The sequence below is a fragment of the Lepisosteus platostomus genome, chromosome 4, assembly GCF_059453375.1.
Source record: "Lepisosteus platostomus isolate fLepPlt1 chromosome 4, fLepPlt1.hap1, whole genome shotgun sequence".
In the NCBI taxonomy this organism is placed as follows: domain Eukaryota; kingdom Metazoa; phylum Chordata; class Actinopteri; order Semionotiformes; family Lepisosteidae; genus Lepisosteus; species Lepisosteus platostomus.
The window spans coordinates 1746271-1767610 of NC_142614.1; the positions used below are offsets into that span (position 1 = coordinate 1746271).

General features: G+C 42.0%; 2 protein-coding genes across 5 annotated transcripts in view; one reads left to right on the forward strand and one right to left on the reverse strand.

Annotated features, from left to right (window-relative positions):
* The window catches only part of LOC148672071 (cytochrome P450 2M1-like), a 41277-nt gene extending 23103 nt beyond the window's left edge, over positions 1 to 18174 (reverse strand). Inside the window, exon 1 of the mRNA XM_088627408.1 lies at positions 18046 to 18174. Within this exon, the coding sequence (XP_088483534.1) occupies positions 18046 to 18083 (38 nt within the window). The 5' untranslated portion in view covers positions 18084 to 18174. The remainder of the gene's footprint in view (positions 1 to 18045) is intronic.
* clip3 (CAP-GLY domain containing linker protein 3) overlaps positions 1 to 21340 on the forward strand; it is a 34760-nt gene that overhangs the window by 5738 nt on the left and 7682 nt on the right. The window contains exons 2-11 of one of the 4 annotated variants that reach the window (XM_088627404.1): positions 559 to 708; positions 2777 to 2916; positions 13147 to 13240; positions 14463 to 14624; positions 15090 to 15197; positions 15651 to 15722; positions 18069 to 18187; positions 18605 to 18841; positions 20405 to 20540; positions 20975 to 21121. In XM_088627404.1, the coding sequence (XP_088483530.1) occupies positions 579 to 708; positions 2777 to 2916; positions 13147 to 13240; positions 14463 to 14624; positions 15090 to 15197; positions 15651 to 15722; positions 18069 to 18187; positions 18605 to 18841; positions 20405 to 20540; positions 20975 to 21121 (1345 nt within the window). In that variant the 5' untranslated portion in view covers positions 559 to 578. The remainder of the gene's footprint in view (positions 1 to 558; positions 709 to 2776; positions 2917 to 13146; positions 13241 to 14462; positions 14625 to 15089; positions 15198 to 15650; positions 15723 to 18068; positions 18188 to 18604; positions 18842 to 20404; positions 20541 to 20974; positions 21122 to 21340) is intronic. The other 3 variants (XM_088627405.1, XM_088627406.1, XM_088627407.1) reach the window with 3 other exon arrangements.

The following is a 21340-nucleotide window of genomic DNA, read 5'->3' on the forward strand; positions in this document are numbered from 1 at the left end:
TGCAGAAATGTTCCCATGTGATCTGCATGCAGATTTAACAAGTAGTATTTGTTGGCAAAACAGTCTCGAAGTCGAGAGCAATATTTCTATTGGATTAAAAGAGATGTATTCACAAGGCTGCATCTTTACAATGTAGAGGGGCCGCACCACATCACCGGAAGGTGTGTTGCCTTGTGAATTGCAGATTGTGGAGCTGCACATACCTGGAAATTTCATCTTATTTTTTAATGAAAATAGGAGGTTTTAGAAGTCACTGTGTACAATTTACTTTTATTGTGGTTTGAAATGCCCTCATCAATGCTTATTCTTTCTAACCCCGAAATATAAAAATAGTGTATCAGCTCGGCTTTAACAAAGGCAGCTATGAAACCTAGCAGGTGTAGCTTTGCTGGGGGAGGTAACTGGAGCACCTTGCAGAACACCATTATGGCCAGGGAGAACATACACACTCCACGCAGACAGACTGAACCCAGGGCCCTGAAACTGTGAGACAGCAATGCTGACGGCCATGCCCCCATGTCACTCAACTTGTCTCTCACATCGTTTTGTATTTCTCAGCCTGGGAGGACTCTGCCAGGATGACAAAGGAGGACACTGCCGAAGTGGGGGATGCCCAACCTACCTTGGAGTTTCAGAGTCCCGTTTCGGAGATAAGGAAAAGGCCCATGGTCCACCCCTCAGCTCCGGCTCCTCTTCCAAAAGACTACGGTAAACTACACGTTTCTTTCTTAAGACTATTTAGTTGGAGACAAGTTGGCCTGCTTGTGTATGTCGGTAAATCAAAGATGATGCACAGTTTCTTATGTTAAATTTGCTTCAGCTAGACTACAGGGGTCCACATGGTATTAATACATTTAGAATTGATTGATTGATTTAGAATTGACAAATATTTTGTTATAACTACCGAGTTTGGAATAGCTAATTGCATGTCTTTTCACAGTTCTGCTCACAACCATCAAGCTGTGAATACACACAGGAGAGACCAAAGAAGTGTATTGGCTATTTGTATGTTGTGTAATTTAAGATTAAGACCACTTTATTGGCCATATACAATTTTGTGTATTAGAAATTCATCTTTTCGCAGACCCCAGCTTGCTCTCCATGAGACACACAGACAGGGAGAGAAGCTGGGGGTCAGAGCGCAGGGTCAGCCATTGTACAGCGCCCCTGGAGCAGTTGGGGTTAAGGGCCTTGCTCAGGGGCCCAACAGAGTAGGATTCCTCTGCCGACCACGGGATTTGAACCAACAACCTTCCAGCTAGAGGGGCAGATCCTGAGCCACAGAGCCACACCAGCCTCAGAGCCACCACCATTTAAAAAAAAATGATGTAGGAATCATTTTGTATGCAGAGTTCAAGGGGTATCCTGAGCAGTATTTACGAAGTGTTTCTGCCATTATGAGCGTGGGCACCTGTGTGAAGTTTGCATGGTCTTCCTGCGTCCTCCTGGAGCTCTAGCTTCCTCCTACCTCCCAAACACATTCTTTGACTGTGCTAAACTGCCTGTTCTTGAGGAGCAGTTCCGACCCTCCCTTCTTAATCCACCCTGGCTGGAGCAGGTCTACTACAATACAGATGCCAATATTTGGGATAAGAGGAAAAATAAGTTGTTTTTTTAAAACCCTGTTATTCTGGTGTCTTTATCCCGTATGTTTTGTTATGGATCCAATCCAAAATTGCACAATCTTTATGTGATGCACCTGAGCTATAAAAGCCAGGCTAGGTATTGATGTGCCTTTTCATGTCTTAGTGTGAATAAATGGAACTTTTGTGAATCAGCTATAAGTGAAGTCAACAGCTGCTGGGAGCAGCCTGTCTTTATTTATGTGTTTTTTAATTCCACTTGGTTATGATTTACTCTGTCGCTGCTGTCTGCACTACACTGGGTTTATCAGGGGCTCGATTGTTCAATAGACTATGACAGACAGCAGAGGGGTATTGATCTCAAAGTGGGCAATATCCACCTCCCACTTGGCCAAGACTTCTACAGCAAGATGAATTGTGATGGCATGCCTCTGTGCTGTAAATATACCCCCTCTAGCAATGGGAACTATGTTTTCGGCCACAGACAGGCTCGTGTGCCTTTTGCATCGGTTGAAACCTTCCTGCAGCCCAGGAGCAGCAAACATACAACTGAACAACAAAAGAAAATGATAAACAAAAAGGACACATGTACTGTATGGACTAAAAACATCTGACTGTGATCTCATCCTCTAGCTCATTTGCTCTTCTGTCAGCCATTTTACAGGAGAACACAGCCTCTCTTCTGGGTCTTTTAGGAAGGAGAGAACACGGAAATGAGCAAACAGCACATTCTGCAACAAGAAAAATAAATACTTGAGAAACCAACTAGGGTAAAACCAGAAAATGCACACAACATCATGTGTGCATTTGGATTTTTTGGCAAAAAACATAAAATAAGCAACTACGCTGATATCAAATTCAATAATTAAAAACGACTACCCACAAAGTGGAGCAGCTATTTTGTACTATCCATACATACAAAAATCAGATTATGATTAAATTATGGTTAATCAAACACACATGGCTTTATAAACACATATGGCATGCAGTGCAGTGTTCACAAATTGTGATAAAAACAAATTATTCTGTCAAGCAATGCTTGGGTCCTGCCTAAATGTAAACTAAACCATGCTTCCACAGAATCTCTACGCTCACTGCTTGATCATGTGACTCTGACCCTGTGTACTGCAACAGTTTGTTCCAAATCCTTCTGAGCCAATTCTGACCTCCTCCCCTGGGGTTCCTTTCTTCAGCCTTTACTTTCTTCGATCCGAATGACCCGGCCTGCCAGGAAATCCTGTACGATCCCCGGACCACGATCCCCGAGCTGTTTGCCATCATCAGACAATGGGTGCCACAGGTGCAGCACAAGATTGACATCATTGGGAACGAGGTGAGTGACAGCTGGCACACTTCCTAAGTGCTCTGCATCCTAACCTGCTTCCAGTCCGTGCTGAATAAGAGCTGCTTAGTTCTGCTTTGTGCGCCCTTGTCTACCAAATCAGGCAAAAAGCTATGGAGAATGAAACCGCTCCGATTCCGTAGCTGTCTGAGCCTCATTAGATGCACAGAACCTACACAGCTATGTCATAAGAGCACAACTGCAGGGGATTTTAGAAATGTGGGTACATAAGGACTTTATTAGTCACATACAGTACATTAAAAACAAAGCAAAAAAGCTCTGGCCCATACAGCCATGTGTAAATGCCATCACTGCGCTGTTTGTTTTCTTAGCATTTTTCTTTGAGAGATGGAGAGCACCCTCCTCTTCTCAACTCTGTTGTGCTGTAAGCCAGTCTGTAAGAGTGTTACTTAGCTCAAAAAACAAACAGATAATCAATGCCTGTGTGTCCTGTCTGCTGCTCATACCAAAGGGCTTTGTGGTCAGTGGAGTGGATATATCAAAGCTGCAAGTTCCCCTGTGGAATGTGACTGACGCAAGCTGGCTGTGGGCACAACACTGCAGGAACAGGCTATCCTCCTGGTGTCTTTAGCTTAATTGTTCAACCATGGTCATGGTCTTTTCTCAAAAACCAATAAGGTTGTATCTTTCTCTACTGCCACATACATACAGTACATTAACTGGAAATAATCTAGAAATGGGCAGCCCAGCGATTAAGCCTGTGTCACACACAGAATTAATGATTTTCTTGGCTGTCCTTCATCAAGGACGTGAAAAAGGAATCACTGGATTCATGCTACTTTTCAGCACAATAACCTCCTTGATATCATTCTGGAGAAAATAGCAAGAACCTTCATGCACTTCACTGCAAGCGCAGATCAGAGCATTATAGTGGATCCTCTGTGGGGTCTGTAGTAGAACACTGGCAACAGGACAAACACCACCCATCAAAAATCCAAAATTGCTGGATTTGCCTAGAGCACAGTATTAAGTCGAAAAATGAACTTGCCGGATTCTTGGTTCAGATTAGAGGAATAAAGCAGTTTAATTCTTAAATTTGATATGCTCTCTGATTTGTTTTTGTAAAACTGAAAGGAAAACAGCTGGAATCTGGCTGGTCTACATTTTACACACATTGAAGCTTTAGTGCATTTGTCTTGTGTATGGTTCACAAGCTCTTTATTCTTTACTGATTATTCCTTATTGGCCAGACTGAATAATGTATAAGTGTTGCCAGGTTTGTCCATCTTTCTTTGAACCCTGGTTACCATACCAGAAGATCAGTTATGCACATAACTGATGAAGTTTTGGATCAGAACCATGAGCTGAATCTTCCTTTCCAACACACCTAGTCATGCAAGACTGAAGTAACTACTTCATTCTTCCAAGAATACACAGTATGCCTAAATATACGACTAAATAGAGTAAAGCCGATTCATACATTTTCCCAGACCTTTTGTCCCAGCTGTTCTAAATCATACTCATTTCTGACACTGTTGCTCAGTTATATGTATCGTATAACAATCTCCTTTTTGCATTTTGCCTCCCACATCCCTTCTCCATCCCATACCCTGACCTGTGCATCTCCCATAGGTTAAATCCTCTCTTTGCATGGTGGTCCTGGCTTCCTCATTCTATATCCAAGCAGTTTAAGCCAAATGTCATGACAGATATCCTCAAACACATCTAATTCTTGGGTGTCATTCCTTGTGGAATTATCTTTGTGCCATGACTACTTCTTTAATAATGACAGGCAGCTGTACTTTGAGGCTTTTTGTGATTTGAATTAATCTTAATGCTACGAAGGATATATTAAACTCTCACCGATGCACACTGGCCATAGACTGATCCTGCTCACCTCCTTACACCCATGATGCAATAATGGTATGTGAAGGAACATTTTTTAGTTCTTTAACAAAACCTGCAGTTTATCATTATAAACAGTTATTGGCTGAGTGGAGCATGTACAGCTGTATGCAAAAGTTTGGGCACCCCAGGCCAAATTACATGTTAAGTGTATTTTCCAAGTAAAAAGAATTTAACACAACCTCTGCAGCGAACAAACTTAAACTTGACAAATTTTAATCCACAGTTACTATTTATTTGCTGAATTCAACAGATTGAAAAAATAAAACCGTAAATATGGCATATGTGCAAAAGTTTGAGCACCCTATCAGTAAGTACTTAGTATTACCCCCTTTGGCAGAAATCACAGCCTAGAAATGTTTCTTGTAGCCAGCTAACAGTCTTGTGTTAACAGTTTTGTGTAATGCTTTAAGTTGAAAATTGAGGTGGATTTTGTTTATGATAAAGAGGATAAACTGGGATTATCAACAAATTGTAAATACGACGTTTACATTGGCATTACTAATTTTTCACTTGAGTGTATGGAGGATTGTCAGCTGTCACTGAGAGCAGTTCATTAAATGTATTTTTTTATTCACAATCAGACAAATGCAACATAAATTGTTATCTTTGTCTTCTAAGTATATTAATACACTTTCAGCATAGCTTTCTCCCCATTTAGATTTATTTTTCTTGGTATTTTGGGATCAAACGTGGAAAGATTAGATTAGTAATCATTTTAGAAAAGTGTAATCTATACTAAAAAGCTGTATTTATTTAATACCACTCGATACTTATATTAATGGAGTTTAGTTGATACTGTTTAAACTTTTAATTATTTTAAATTGTATTACAGCATTGTACACATGCTTAAAAGAGGAGAAAACGCAAGCCTTCTTCAGGTGTGAGGGTCTTCTGCTCAGAATGAAACGCTAAAATGTAATGTAGGCTCTGAATGGGTTCAATTATGATTTGGGCTTGATTAAGATCGCTGCCTTTCATCCAAAATCCTGCTTGAATCCTTCTAAACTAAAAATTAGACACGAGAAGGGGCTCTGGTGAAATTTCTCTTTTTTTCTTCGAAAAATATCTTACCCGCTGCAAACCGGGCACAGAAGGATTAAAAGAAGCCAGACAGGCAGGGGGAAGAGTGAGTTCTAAATAAAGAGGTATCCAGGTAACAGTGAAGGTAACAGCCGCAGACGTGGCCTACTTAGCCCGCCAGGGTTACCCTACGCTCCAGGCGTTCCTCTGGGCCCTGGCGCCGACTGAGGTGCAGCGCCACGTGATGCTGGTCGCGCTGGTCCTCCTGGAGCAGGCCCTGGCTCTGGCTGAGCAGGCTGATGCCGTATTCGAGGAGACCAGTGGGCACCAACGGAGGGGCAGCAGGTGGGTGGTTGCCTTGACTTGGGCCAGCGAGAGTTGGTGGGGCAGGGGGAATGAATCAGTCTCGCGGTAGGCAGGGCGGGAGGTGTCCGGGGTGTGTGGGATGACCGGAGCGGGAAGCGGAGGTGGCAGCGGCGTGCGTCGCCTGGGCCTGCCGGAGCCGCAGGTGTCGGGGCGAGCGTGCCAGAGCTGACTCCCAGTATGGTGAGATAAGCTTGCCCCTACCCGGTCTGTAAGGCACTCTGTGCACTGTGGGAGGCCTTGGAGGCGAGGGACGGGGTGCTGCGCCGGGGGTGGCAGGTGCCCTCCAGCGACGAGGTCACTGCTTGGCGGCCTCCGGCTGGCCGTGCACCGCTTGGAGAACTGCCCCAGGGAGCGACTGCGACACCACAAACTGCCACCTGACCTCGCCGCTGGAGGGTACCCGCCACCCCCGGCGCAGCACCCCGTCCCTCACGCCCAAGTCAAGGCAGCCACCCACCTGCTGCAACCAGTCCAACCCCAGGATACAGTACACACGGACTGGGGCAAGGTAGAAGGGGTGTTTCACCCTCGCAGCCCCAAAGTCCCAGCAGGGGGCGCTCACCCTCCGGTCCATGTGGGTCTTAATGCCCCACTATAGTGACGGGGACACTATACTGTAAACAGGCGCCGTCCTCCAGATGAGACGTAAAACTGAGGTCCTGACTCTCTGTGGTCATTAAAAATCCCAGGGCGTTTCTCGAAAAGAGTAGGGGTGTAACCCCGGCGTCCTGGCCAAATTTCCCATTGGTCCTTACCAATCATGGCCTCCTAATAATCCCCATCTATGAATTGGCTACATTACTCTGCTCTCCTCCCCACTGAGAGCTGGTGTGTGGGGAGCGTTCTGGCGCACTATGGCTGCCGTCACATCATCCAGGTGGGGCTGCACACTGGTGGTGGTGGAGGGGATCCCCATTACCTGTAAAGCGCTTTGAGTGGAGTGTCCAGAAAAGCGCTGTATAAGTGTAAGCAATTATTATTATTATAATTATTATTATTAAAGTGCACGGTGAGCGCCCTGGGGGTCCGGCTGCCTCGGTGCCGGCAGGACAGGGTGATGGTCGAACCGGTGTCGACGAGGGCCTGGCAGGGTCTGCCCTCGTCAGGCAGGGAAGGAATAAGCCAACTCTTCCTACAGCAGGCAGGGTGAAGCGCTCCATGCTTAGAATAGCAATATTATGGACAATCAATTGACAATAAACATAGAAAAGCACATATTAAATTTGGGAAATTCGGTTTCAAAAGTCCTCATATCAACGATGCCTATACTGTGTTCCTCTACAGTATGCTTATCTATTGTAATGCATTCGCCTCTCTCTTAGGCTGTGCAAACGATCTTTTAGATTTTTATAGAGAAATAGAGGCTGTACAGTATGCGTTACAATATAAACATTTACTGTCAACCTTTAAATCAACAATTAATTTAAAGACGATCTGTCAGAGCGCAATGAAACCTATTACTCGATTCTTATGGAGTTTTTATTTTTAAATAAATTTTAGCAAAGTCATGTATTTTAAAAATCTTAAGATTTCTTTATTTATGTCTTTATTTAGTGGTTTCATTAGTGACAAAGGCTAAACTTTCTTGGAAAAATGTCTTTTATGTAAACCATGTTTGCTATTAATTCATTTAGGGCTAGAATATGTTCATTGTCTTCCAATAAAGAAGGTTTCCTTTCGCTGTAGTCAGGTTGACATTAGAAGCTTGCCACGCCAGAAGCTTGTTACACCAATGCATTAGCATGTTAAAGCGATTTAATTGAGGAGCCTAGCTTTCTTAACTAGTAAGTACTGTACTTCCTTTGTTTTGGAGGGGAGGAGGTGTCTTTCGCTGGAAATCTCACCCCCTTCTACTTTGAAAATACCTGTGAAACTGGTTTAATTCGTCACAGCCAGCACTCCCGCTGGCCGCCCACGTGTTATGCTCTTTGTTAATGTCTAAGCCGGAACACATCATTATATCTCATTTTGTATTTCTTTTTTAAAAAAAAATTTGCCCAGCCTAACAGTATTGTTGTTATTGTTTTTATCCTGCAAAGCGCTTTGAGGAGCCAGCTTTAAAGGCGCCATATACAATAAAGTTCATTATTATTACTATTGTTAATTTGCTGGATAGAGAGGTGAACATTATTACGCAGAAGACAAAGATAGCGATTTACGTTGCATTGTGCATTGTGCTGCTGTAATACAGTTTTAAATAATTAAAAGTCTAAACAGTATCAGCTTTATTTATGGGTTTTAAATAAAGGCGATTTAAACGCGATTTAAATCAATATAAATGTTTATATTGTAACGCCTAGGTGACTATTCATTGTTATTAAAATGACTTAAATTCGATCATGTTGTGATATTTAGAATTATAAATTTGTTTGGTGCGAGTGAAGGTTTATTTAATCTTTGAGCCAGGGAAACGTTTTATTTTTTCAGAGAAATGTTTGTTAAAAAAAGTCATGTGGGAGTCATGAACCTAACCCACAGCGCCACCGGTGAGGTCACATGAGGACTGTTGAAAAAGCGCTACAAAACATTATGTAACAATTCTTGTGTTGCGGTACATGAGTATAATTATATCGTTATTAATTTCTTTAGATACGCGATTCCATATTATATTCCCTTTTAATCAAATTCTAAAAGTATGCTTGTTGACTCCGGTATCACGTTAAAGACTTCGATGCTTAAAATGTTTAGGGAGAAATGGAATACTGGTGTGTATGTTTTCTTTAAAGTACCGAGACCAGCCATATACTGTATGTTTATGTTCCAAAATTAATGGGTGCCCCTGTCGGTCAACCAATCACGTACCGCGGTATTTTGCATCGTGACACGCGAGGCCGTAGCCAATTACCTCCGGTACGTGTCTGTGCCGCGCACTTTGAATGGCTGCATCTGTAGATTAAGGCCTAACGAGTCAATTAATTTCTGAGACCTTACAAAAAAATAACACTAGTGCACATGCCACATTTACTGTTTTATTTTTTTCAATCTGTTAAATGTAGCAAATAAATAGTAACTGCATTAAAATTTGCAGAAATATGTCAAGTTTAAGTTTGTTCGCTGCAGAGGCTGTGTTAACTTCTTTTCACTTAGAAAATATACAAAACATGTAATTTGGCCTGGGGTACCCAAACATTTGCATACAACTGTATGATTTCTTTCTATATAGTGGATTTGAAGTTTTTTATAACTTGGTAGCATGAAAATTGCCTCTGCAAATCAGTGTATACAAAAAAGAAATTTGAAGATAAACATAAGGGTTTAGATTTTTGCACTTTCAAAAGCCCTGCTTGACTATAACTTGTTTCATCTTGACTGTACTGACAGCTACAAGTGACTGTGTACAAGTGACAGTTCACAGTTACAATTGTAACCGAATTCCTTCAATACCTATCCTCCGTTATCCCAAATCCAAGAAACAGGAATGGCAGTTCCACTTTTCGACAGAACCATTAGGATGGTAGCTATTATCTTCTCGGTGTGTTAACACATTATTCACTAGGAATGACAACAGGAATTAGGTGTATTAAAAGATTAATTGAGTATTTTAAGTTACAATAATTTGGTTTAACCAGCTTGGCTGAGGGCTGACCTCCTGGCCTGAAGATGAGGAGGCTGGAACCCCCCTGCTAAGAGAAGAGTGACCAAGTGGCAGACACAGGTGGAGATGGGATATAAAAGATTAATGTGAGGGAGAGAAGGGAGTTAGTAATTAATTATGTTTAACTGAAGAAAGGACATCATTAATATTGACAAATTACTGACAGCTGAGAATGACTGAACTTGGCTGTTGTCATCCCTCCCAAACCCTTGTTACAAACTCCATTTAGAAAAATCCCTAGGATGATTCCTACAAACCCTGCTGGCCACACACCCTGCTCACTCATTCTGATCTATCTAAATTTTACTCTGTCTGCTGTCCCAGGATAGCAGAAGCTCTGAATCAAAGTATATCTTGCACAGACTGGAAAGACTTCTTTAAAAAGGTGCAAAGGCAAGTTTTTGCCTTTGTTCTAGCAATGGGCCAAAGGGGAGAGACACTACAGCTGTATTATACTGTATATACAGTACAATCAAAGCTGGAGACTCAGAATGATCAAAACACAGTGTAAACAATTGGAACGAGGAGTATGGAGGCAGATGGTAGAAGCACTTCAGACTCTCCATATTAAAAAAGGAATTGTGTGCAAACAGGGGCACGTGCAGGAATTTAGAAAGTAAAGTGCCATTTTCAATCAGAGCTGTGATCAGAACTAAGGAGTTATGGAGAGGTGGCTTTCCCAGGGTGGTGCCTCCCAAGTGCTGTATTGATCACTGCAGGCAGTAAATTCGCTCTGTTGTCAGTTGTTATTCCTCAGTGTTCCCAGGAGCCAGAATACCACCAAGGATTGACTGTCGCAGTAATAAGCCTTTTCAATTAGGCTGGCTGGCCTGCATTAGCAGAGGCAGTAAATTAAACCATTGTCTGATCTGTGTAAGTGTCATCTGCTCCTTCGCGAAAGACCATGTTGATCTGACGGGATTTAGCTCTCCAAATGCTCTTGCTGTTGCTCCCAGGACAGGTGAAGTTTTTAAGATCAGTCTCCATTTTAGCTGCTAATATAGATTGTGTAGTAGGGTATTCTAGTACTGTCTTTGATTCAAGAAGTTAGAGGTGCTTGAACCTCCTTGGGATTCAGAATGAGCCCTGCTGTAAATTCAGAAATGAACATGAGGGGGCAGATCTAATAATAATAATAATAAAAATAATAATAAACTTTGTTTTTATTATTTACAGAATGACAACAACAATAAAAAAATACACAAGATATGCACAATGAGAGGAGACAGTAGACAGGGGTATTGAATACAGTAGGAGCAGAGGGGTAAAGAATGGAACCAGTTAAGTACAGGCTCTTCTAAAGAAGGTTTTGAGTCCAGATTTGAAGGAGTTTAGAGAAGGTGACTCTCTGATATCTTTGGGGAGAGAGTTCCAGAGTTTTGGGGCGCAGCAGGAGAAGGTCCTGTCACCCATAGAGTGTAAACGGGCTTGAGGGACATATAGGAGACCAGAATTAGAAGAGCGAAGGTTGTGAGGTTGGGAGTAGGGTGATAATAGTTCACACAGGTACTGAGGTGCCAAGCCATGCAGAGCCTTATAGGTGAGCATGAGAAATTTGAAGTCCATACAAAATTTGACAGGAAACCAGTGCAAGGACTCCATGATAGGAGTAATGTGCTCACTTTCATTCCACCTGGTCAGGATTCTGGCTGCCAAATTAACATCAAATGTAGTCTAGCGATAATTCTGAGGTGAAAGAAAGATGTTTTGACAATATGTTGCACATCAAATATCACCCCCAGGTTTTTCCATTTAGACTGAAGTTCAAATACAGTGCCATCCACAGAAAGGGTTACAGCACTGGCTTTACAAAGCCAATTGTATAACAACTCAGGGTTTCAAATTTAGCCTGTGCAAAAGATCATGAAACACAGCTACCACAGCTAAATGGTTTGAGAAATGTAACCATCATTAAATCTGAGATAAAACAACTCCTCTGTTTTTGGACTCCTTTAAATTGCAGTTTTTCCTATTGTTACCCCATGAAATGAAAAGACTTACGAATCTGGCTGAGTAAACATATTTTTCTGTGTTATTTCACGTGTTACCGAGCCAGGGATACCTGTGGTATGTTCAAAGTCTACTGATGAATAAGCATTGCATACTGTATACAAAGGCAGTTTGATCACTTTAAAGAAAATAAATGCCTGAGTTTAAACACTCCAGTGTTTAGGCGTCAGTTGCCAACATTGTTTACGCTTCCAGTACACAGTGACATTTTAAATGATTATCTTATCATATTAACCTAGTCAATTGACCTGCATTGCAAATTGGGATTTAGAAATTATGTAACTTCACTTGCCTTGCCTTTTCCTTTAATAAATATTTGTTTTTAAAAGTAAAATATTAAGTTCTTTAAAAATCTAAATTTCTCAGTTTTTATCTGATATTTTATTCTACTTGGGTGCATGCCAAGGAAGGTAAAGGTTTAAAGCATCTTGTACAATTCTGGTTTTGTCATCCATACAGTATGTCACACATCTGTTGTATGCATATGAGCAAGGCAATCCAGTGTCCTTCCTGTAAAAGCCCATAGAAGGAAATATTGTGAAACACTTAACAACATTTTTAGAAGGCTTTCATATGGTTGTATCTTCATTCCACGATGTGTCCCCTGCAGGCCCTGATTTAGATGTTCAATAAAAAATAAATCTGGATACCACAGGAGCACAACTGTTGTAGGAATACTAGGCAATTCCAATATACAATGTCTCTGCAATGTCTTAACATGGTGTGCAGTATTATAATCATTTGACACCCTAGCTCAGGCGTCGCAGACCTGTAACTCAAAATCATTCCATGGTGACCCCAAAGTAGTTTGTGCATAACTGCACAGAAGTGTGAAAACCGGCCACTCAATCATAAAGCAAAGATGCCGTAGAAAAAAATCACTTCTGCTCAGTGTTAGGTTTTGGTGCTGTAAGATCACCCGTGGGAGGGTCACCAACAACAGATATTTCCGAAACGATATTCTTAAAATACTTGACATATACCTGGGCAAGATGGCCACAAGGAAAAGTCCCCTGACTCGTTTACAGAAACACACACAAGAGAAAGTGTGTAGTTCGGCTGTAGTATGGGTGTAGTATAAGTATGGGTTGAATTTTCCGCATTTGCAATACGTTTTGACTACAATGCACGCATTTAGGGTGCTACTGTGCAAACGTTTTTGTCAAGGAGTTGTCACAAGCTGCGAACTGTACAGGTGGTGGCCTCTGCACGTTTCCACCTTTGTCATGGTGATGGCTGCCCCTAGTGGATTTCTATAAATACTCGTTTGAGAGCATGCCCAGTGTAAACGGGCCCGTTTTGCTCAGTAGAGAGGCGGGTTGGACTCACTCTCAATGGCCCTTGTCTATGTCTCACCTCAGATCTTGAAGAGGGGTTGTCATGTCAATGACAGAGATGGGCTGACAGATATGACCCTGCTGCACTACACCTGCAAAGCTGGAGCTCATGGAGTAGGTAAGTGGCAGAGAGAGGGAAAAGGAAAATCTACCACTTGCCTTCTGTTGACGTATAGCATTAATTTTTATCCTTTATACATTAAGGGAAAATATTTATTAGCATGTGTAAAATTCTGTATGATATAGTATTATCATTGGTATCAAATATATCACAAATGTCTAGTTAGACAAGGATGGAAATAAAATCACAGTGAGTGTGCTTTCATCAGTAAATCATTAACTGCCCTGATATGGACAGTCTCCATGAAGTCGTAAATCTATAGCCAGGCTGAAAAGTTCTATCATGTTTGTAATCAGGTGAATAACTTTGTAGTTGAAAGCCACTGATCCAAGATCCAGGAATGAGAAAGGGGCCTACAATTTTATGGTATGTATCTTTAAGAAAGAAATAATTTAATAAGGAATAATGAGGGCGGAAAGGTAAACATTTGGAGTTACTGGGAAGTGAAGAACATGATATAAGATAGAAAGTGGGGTCTAAAGGGCACCAGGCAGGTTTACTCTCTAAGACAATCTTTGCAAATTTCACAGGCATCCTTAATGTACAGGTACATGGACAGGGTGGAAGAGACCAAAGAAACCTGATAAGAATAAAGACTATACTGGAAAGGCACAGTGCTGAGAGTCAATGTGAGCATTAAGATTCTCAAAACCCAAATTCACCCTCCATTTTGAAACCACGAAAAAAGCAAGGAAAGAGAACTAATTCAAAAGACATTATCCTACTGCCGGTGTCCAATGTAAAAGTATGTCTTCTAGTGGCTTTAAGAAGTTTAAAAGCTAGATACTGTATTCAGATGACTTGACATCAGTAACAAGCAGGGATTTAAGACAGTACTGACAGGGTACACAAGTCATTCTGCCACCCTGAGAATGACTATGCCACAGATTAACTGAAGCATGAGTCACTGATTTCCTTAAAAGTGCATTTTTGAACAGTTTAAGCACTATATTTTTATTTTGTGGCTTTAAAAAACATATCTTGGTCACAGTCCATCTAAGCGACACAAACCAGGTTTGAACCCATGACATACGATCATGGAGTTGCACCTAACATCAGCAATTCCTCATGCTGTCTGTAGCAGAGCTGGCGTTGAATACCGTGCTGATGCAGCTCTCTCTGATGGCCAAGCCAGAAATCAGTGGTTGGTTCAGATCAAGGGAAAAGGACAGCAGGGTGAATTTCCACCCTGTCTGATTTCTCATGTGCTGTTCAACAGGTGATCCTGCAGCAGCACTTCGGCTGTCAAACCAGCTGATAGCCCTGGGAGCTGACGTGAGTCTTCGCAGCCGCTGGACCAACATGAACGCGCTCCATTATGCAGCCTACTTCGATGTGCCCGAGCTCATTCGGATCCTGCTTAAGGCAGCCAAGCCTAAAGGTACACTACAGAAAAGGGGCGCCTCTCATCTCAGCCAATGCATTGCAATCAGAGTAATGTAATGAATCATAAACAATCAGACGTAATAATATCAATATAGTTTATATACAGATCCGCAACTAACGAGAGCATTTATGGGCAAAATCTGTGTTTAGCTGATCCAGCTGACTGCTGTTCACATTACAGCTACAGACCAAAACTAATGTGCTGTTACATAACTTGCTTGTATGACGGAGCATAACATGACTATTTTTCTTTTAAAAAGCCTTACTTTGTGTGCTTTGTAATGCTGTAGGAATAATGTTCTTAAAGTCACTGACTTGAAATGCTACATGAAAGCTCAAGTGTGTCTTCACCTATACGCAGTGTATCTCCAGTGTTGGGTTCCTGTGATATCTTTCCCCTGAAACTGGATTTGACAGAGGAAATCTAAAGAAAAATACCTCATGTATTTATTGAATGCAGAATTGCTGGGGAACAAAAGACTTCAAAACAAGTTCAGGTTCCAAGCAGCAGCAGAAGAAGATCCACTTATGGTTTGTGCTTCACAGGAAGCTGAGGTTGAAAACAAAGGTAAATGACTGTCATTCCACACTCAGGATTTCTAGTCATGTTTAAAATCGTGAACAAATTCATCTGCACTATAAAAACAAAGACAGTACTTCTGTCGCAACAGATACAGAGATATAAGATGGCAAGGCAGGGAGTTCATTATGACACCAATAATTCTGTGTGCTCTAATCACTTTAACGATCAGTCTTGCCTCAAACATGCATCTTCCAAATGGACTTTGTTCCAATGGATGAAACAAATCTGGCAACGTGTTGCAACAAAATTCACGGTTGGGTACTCTTGTTCACAAAATGGGTGAAGTACACCTTGTTAAGATTCTTTTGTGATTCCTTGGCCTCTTAATGAAAGTTCTTTATCATTTATCCCATCCCTTAATAAGAAAAGACACTAGACAACCTCTCCACTGGACCATAGGTTAACTGAGCTCTTCCCATTTTCCATTTTTTATTTTAGATGTAGTGCCGGAGGCTGCAACCAGAGGAAGCTCCAATCTATTGCAGAAACACCCGCCACCCTATGCTCACGGTCAGATGCCCACTTTAAAACATTCAGAACCTCCTCTTTTCCTTCCCCCTAGACAGGCTGCAAAGAACCTGTAGCATTTTGAACTGATAGCAGCATGTGCAACACTGTTAAAGAGACACATTCAGGGTTGTGGGGAGTAGGGGAGGTCTACTGGTTAAAGCCTGGAACTTGTTGATTACAATTGACTGAAAACAATTTGCAATACAGAGAACAGGTTCTGTCTGATCATACAGACAACTAAAAAGTTTGAATGTTTTGTGAAACCCAAACAATCGCAATGAGCATTATGAAGTGAGATTACATATGTTACAGCCTGGTAATCCAGGTGCAGCACTGTACCCTGTGTGGTCCCTTCTACTAGTACAGAGCTTAGGACATAGGTTACTCAGACTGTGAGTGCCATTGTGGACTGTAGCACTGTGAACCATTGCTCAGATTGCTTTCATCTCCCTTTCCACATAAAACCAGACTTTCGCTGAGAGTTTTTTTGTACTGACTCAAAATGTTTTTTTCTAAGAAAACAGTTTGTACAACAGATTAATCTAATGTAGACCAAACTGAAACAGACATTCAGACAAAAGAGATGCTGCTCTCTTGATTCAACTGCGATGTGAATGGTTACTTCAGACAGGTGTGGGCAGAGATACCTGAAATTCCAGGATATTACATTCTTAATCCCCACGTCGAAAAACGAACTGCTGAACAGGTTTATAATCAGATTAGTGATGATTAAAGTACTGTTAAAAAGGGACTACAGTACCAAAACCTGTCAAGCAGAGGCTCAAATTATTTTCAGCTTTTTTGAAGTCTTGTGCATGAAACAATATATTCTGAAATGATGTGGTCTTAATCCACTGCATTGTAGCTTCAGGAAATTAATGGGCTTTGGTTTCAGGGTACCAGATCCAGTTACACACATCACTCAACATGCCCTCATCCTGTTGCAGTAGAGAACAAGAAAAACAAGATGTACTGATTTTAAATGATTAAATGTTTTTAGGTCACTTAGATGACTTGATTATTCATGACTGGCCGAGTGAATGTTACATAGACACTAAAACCTCAGTAGTGAGACAGCTGATTGGGCAGGTGATGAGGTGACATAATCTTCTAAATAGCAATCCTATTGAAAGATTGGTGGCATTAATATGTCCCGCTTAGCAAGAGCACAACACTTTTTTGTCTTTGTCATATTATGTTGCCTCTTCTAGACATGTCCATAATAGTTCTGAAAGTGATAATAAAAAGGTCTATATAGTCAACCATGATGGATGTTAGTGACTGTGGTGCACACGTGCAGAATGATACATTAACTATTTTGTACAAATCACCAATTAACATCCAAGTGTGACTGTCTGGGCAGGATCGTTTAATCACTAATGAAGTTGCATGTATGATTGATGGCAGCCAGCCACAATACACTGAGCTACACTGACTGGTCCAGGGACCTGACTTATTGCCCTTCCAGAAAGCTCACCCTGATGTGACGTCATTCCAGCAGGACGTCCTCCTGCTGCTCATGTAACCATGACCTTCTTGCAAAATGAGAATGTGACTCACCTGTCTTGAGACCTTCTGAATATTTGAGGAATGCTGTGCATCAAGCTTGACCAGCATTCCTTTGAGAGGAATGATTGAAAACACTCACAACACTTACAACCTGGTGCAAAGCGAGATTCACAGATTTACAGCTCACAGTGCTTCCAACACTACTAGCATGTGACATTCTCTTGATAATTAATCAACTGCAATCAGCATGATGAATTTACTTGTTATGCCCATTTAATAAAATATTAGTAGACCTTTTTTGTAATTTGGGAATGTGCTGCAGTTATAGGTGATTTTCTTTTGATGCTCAGTATATTGAATGCATCGTTAAGTGGTTTGGCAGTCAGTGCTGTGAATATGAAAAACGTGAACAGATCCCTTCAGATCCCAGAATGGGTTGAGAGCAAAAGGGATGCAGTGTCAGTACACTGCCACCGCTTCAATACCACGGCTAGGATGACAACCCTGCACTAGACTGGAACCTCATCCCTAAGTAAAGGCTAAGACTGCTGTGCTGAAAAACCCTCCTAAGGACACCAAACTAAGAACACTTCAAGCACGACTGACCTCTCACAGTAATCTTGTGTTCTACAGCTTTCCAAATGAAATGCATTCCTCTTTGTGAAATAATAAGCAGAGATCTGTACCACACATAATTCACTCTGAATCATTTAAAGCCACTGATGGATTGATGTTTGCCTGTATGCCCTATTTCAGCACAGGATGGGGTGCGGCTTTGGAGTTTCAAAAGATTTGGTGCAGGCACACCACTGACCTTAGCTTGAATTGTCTCCACAGTGCTGAACTCCACATGCAGCGATTTCTACCATGGCACAGCACTGCACATTGCAGCTTCAAACCTGTGTCTGGGCGCGGTGAAGTGTCTTCTGGAGCACGGGGCGAACCCCACTGTCAGGGTAAGGCGAGGGCCATCCCCCTGCACTTTCTGGGCTCCCTCGAGGCTGCTGGGATTCACCCTGCAATGTGGGAGGAGAAAGAAAAAAAAAACGTTTTTTCACTAATATTGCATCTCCAAGCTGCAAACTCCAAACAGCAAGGATGTCAGATAGATTGGATTGAAATTTATATATCAGCAGCTAATAACACCACCACTATAAAAAGAAAATGTTCCTTCCATACAGATATAAGCACCCCCAAATCTGGTGTCTAATCCTGGTGCATTGGTGCCAACTCGGTTTTGTGCTCGGAATGTATCACATTATTTTCTTTGCCATGACTGCTAACATGTAAGTATTTAAGAGGGCTGAACTGTTTATGTCCGCAAGATCAGGGTGTTTTCAAGAGCCATCTCCTTTTCTCTCACTCCTATACAGAACAGCAAGGGCCAGGGCCCTGCGGACGTGGTGCCCGACCCCATGGACATGAGCCTGGACAAGGCAGAAGCAGCCATGGTGGCCAAAGAGCTGAAGCAGCTTCTGCTGGACGCCGTGCCCCTGAGCTGCAACCTTCCCAGGGTCACCCTGCCGAACTATGACAACATCCCTGGGAACCTGATGCTAACTTCCCTGGGGCTGAAGCTGGGGGAACGAGTCATGCTCGATGACACAAAGGTATGGCAAGGGACAAGCTGGGGTAGCCCAGCTCTCCTTAAAGCAGCTGACATCTACTGGGCTGAGTGGTGGGACTGTGGCTCAGGATCTGCCCCTCTAGCTGGAAGGTTGCCGGTTCAAATCCTGTGGCCGGCAGAGGAATCCTTCTCTGTTGGGCCCCTGAGCAAGGCCCTTAACCCAAGCTGCTCCAGGGGTGCTGTACAATGGCTGACCCTGTGCTCTAACCCCAAGCTTCTCTCCCTGTCTGTGTGTCTCATGGAGAGCAAGCTGGGGAATGTGAAAAAACAAATTCCTACTGCAAGAAATTGTATATGGCAAATAAAGTGATCCTATCTATCTTTTCTTTTGACTGTCCTTCGGATGAGATATTAAACCGAGGTTCTGACTGCTAGGTCATTAAAGATGTCAAGGTGCTGTTCAAAAGAGGACGAGAGTTAAACCTGTGCCCTGGCTAAACTCTACTCTGGAGTTTTATAACCTTGCCTCCCTCAAGTACTCTTTTAATTCAGCTGGTAATGAAGTAGTCCCCAACTATATGTGAAGCATTTTCAGGACAGTGTACTTTGAGATGAAAGGAACTATATGTAAATGGAAGGAATGGTATATTTATTCTGCAGTAAGAATTTAAGTGTGAACCTGAATCTACTTTTCACTCTAACAAACTGAGCTCTAATATATGCACCTATTTTTACATGTTTTTGGAAACTTGCATTTAATAAGTTTGTATACAAAGTTACTTATTTTCAAAAACTACAGTATGTCCCCACCTATAAACCTATAGCTTCCCCAAAACCTGTGCAATGATGTCTCTCCTGTTCTGCTGGGAAGGGGGTGGTTTACACTGGGTGTTAGTTTTTTGCGATTAAAACACTTTATGTTAGTGATTCTCATGTTACCTTAGAAAACACCTGGACAGCTCAGACACCTTTTGTCTTTTAAAACACACACTACACAGAAAGTGCCCTTGCAAAGCTGAAAATAACAGATACTGCATACTGAAAGCAAAGTTCAGAGTATATAAATAAACAGAGATTAATTGGTATTATTGCCAGTTTGGTTAGAGTGCTTAAACTTTCTGTGTTAAGTGAATTCTAGAAACACTGTACTTTTCCCTCTAATTCAAAATAAAAATTGTCCTTCACCTTAAATCTTAGTTGAACTGCATGTTTCATCAGCATAAAAAGAGGTGGATAACAGATATAGAAAGTACTGTATGCTTGTGAGTTGAACTTTTAATCATTCCTGTTAGATATCATGTACCACAGTGAAAACCCAGGTGGGTAACTGCGTCAGCATGCGTAGGCTGCAAAGGAACAAGTAATAGGTTTATTCCTGCTGAAAAAAAGAAGAAAGAAAACACAACGTTTCGGCCGTGGAGCTTTTTTCACAGCCGAAACGTTGTGTTTTCTTTCTTCTTTTTTTCAGCATGGAATAAACCTATTACTTGTTCCTATTCTGGTAAAATTCTGGTCCCCTCTGAGCTGAGCTGATCGAGTGAAAAAGATCATGGTTTTTCAAGAATGCCTTTCTTTCATGCCTTCTAAAAGTCAGTTCCTCTTCTAGACTGGCACACTCCGTTTCTGTGGCACAACAGAGTTCGCCAGTGGACAGTGGGTCGGGGTGGAGCTGGACGAGCCGGAGGGCAAGAATGACGGGAGTGTGGGTGGTGTGCGCTACTTCATATGTCCCCCAAAACTAGGTACTCCTCTTCCTCTCCTGTCTCCTTTCATTGCATTCAGGATCAGGACCTTTATGAGTGTAGAATAAGAGACACAGACAAGTTGGAAGTTTAAATGTACTGTTAAAGACAAATTCTGCACAGAATCTCTTTGGGGTGAAGTCAATGACAGGTCTTCAGAATCCTCAAACCTCCTTTGAGTCCCTTGCATCTGGAAAAGCGCTGGCAATGCTGCTTTGGATATTTCATCCACCAAAAATAGACATGTTGATTTGTGATACTTGCAGAAATGTGTGTACATTGGTACATGCACATACAAAAGCAGGGTGTGCTTCCCCTCTTGTTCTTTCTTCTTTTTCAGAGGGAAAGGACTCTGTAGTTGGGCTAATTATATTGGGCTCCTTTATTCAGTTTTTTTTACATGCATGTATTTGTGTTACCTTCTTACTATCCAGGTATTTTTGCACCAGTATCAAAAATCACCAAAGCCCTGGATCAGACCCCCTCGTCAGTCACCTCCACCCCAAAAACTCCCCGCATGGACTTTTCACGAGTTACCAACAAGAACAAGAAGGAGAAGAAGGAGAAAGACAGAGAGAAAGGTGCGTGTGAAAAATCACAGGGTGTCGGGAGACACCATTTCCTGGACGAACTAAGTGCACTTCCTGATGTTACTGTACTTGTCAAGTGCCACCCCTGGCTCCAGCCCTTGTGAAATAAAAGGTGTTTGGAAACTGTGATAAAATCCCCAGTTTGACACCTGCAGTGTACAAGAGGCCAGGAACAATGTAGACAGATCCAGTAATTCTTCTTTGCTAGAT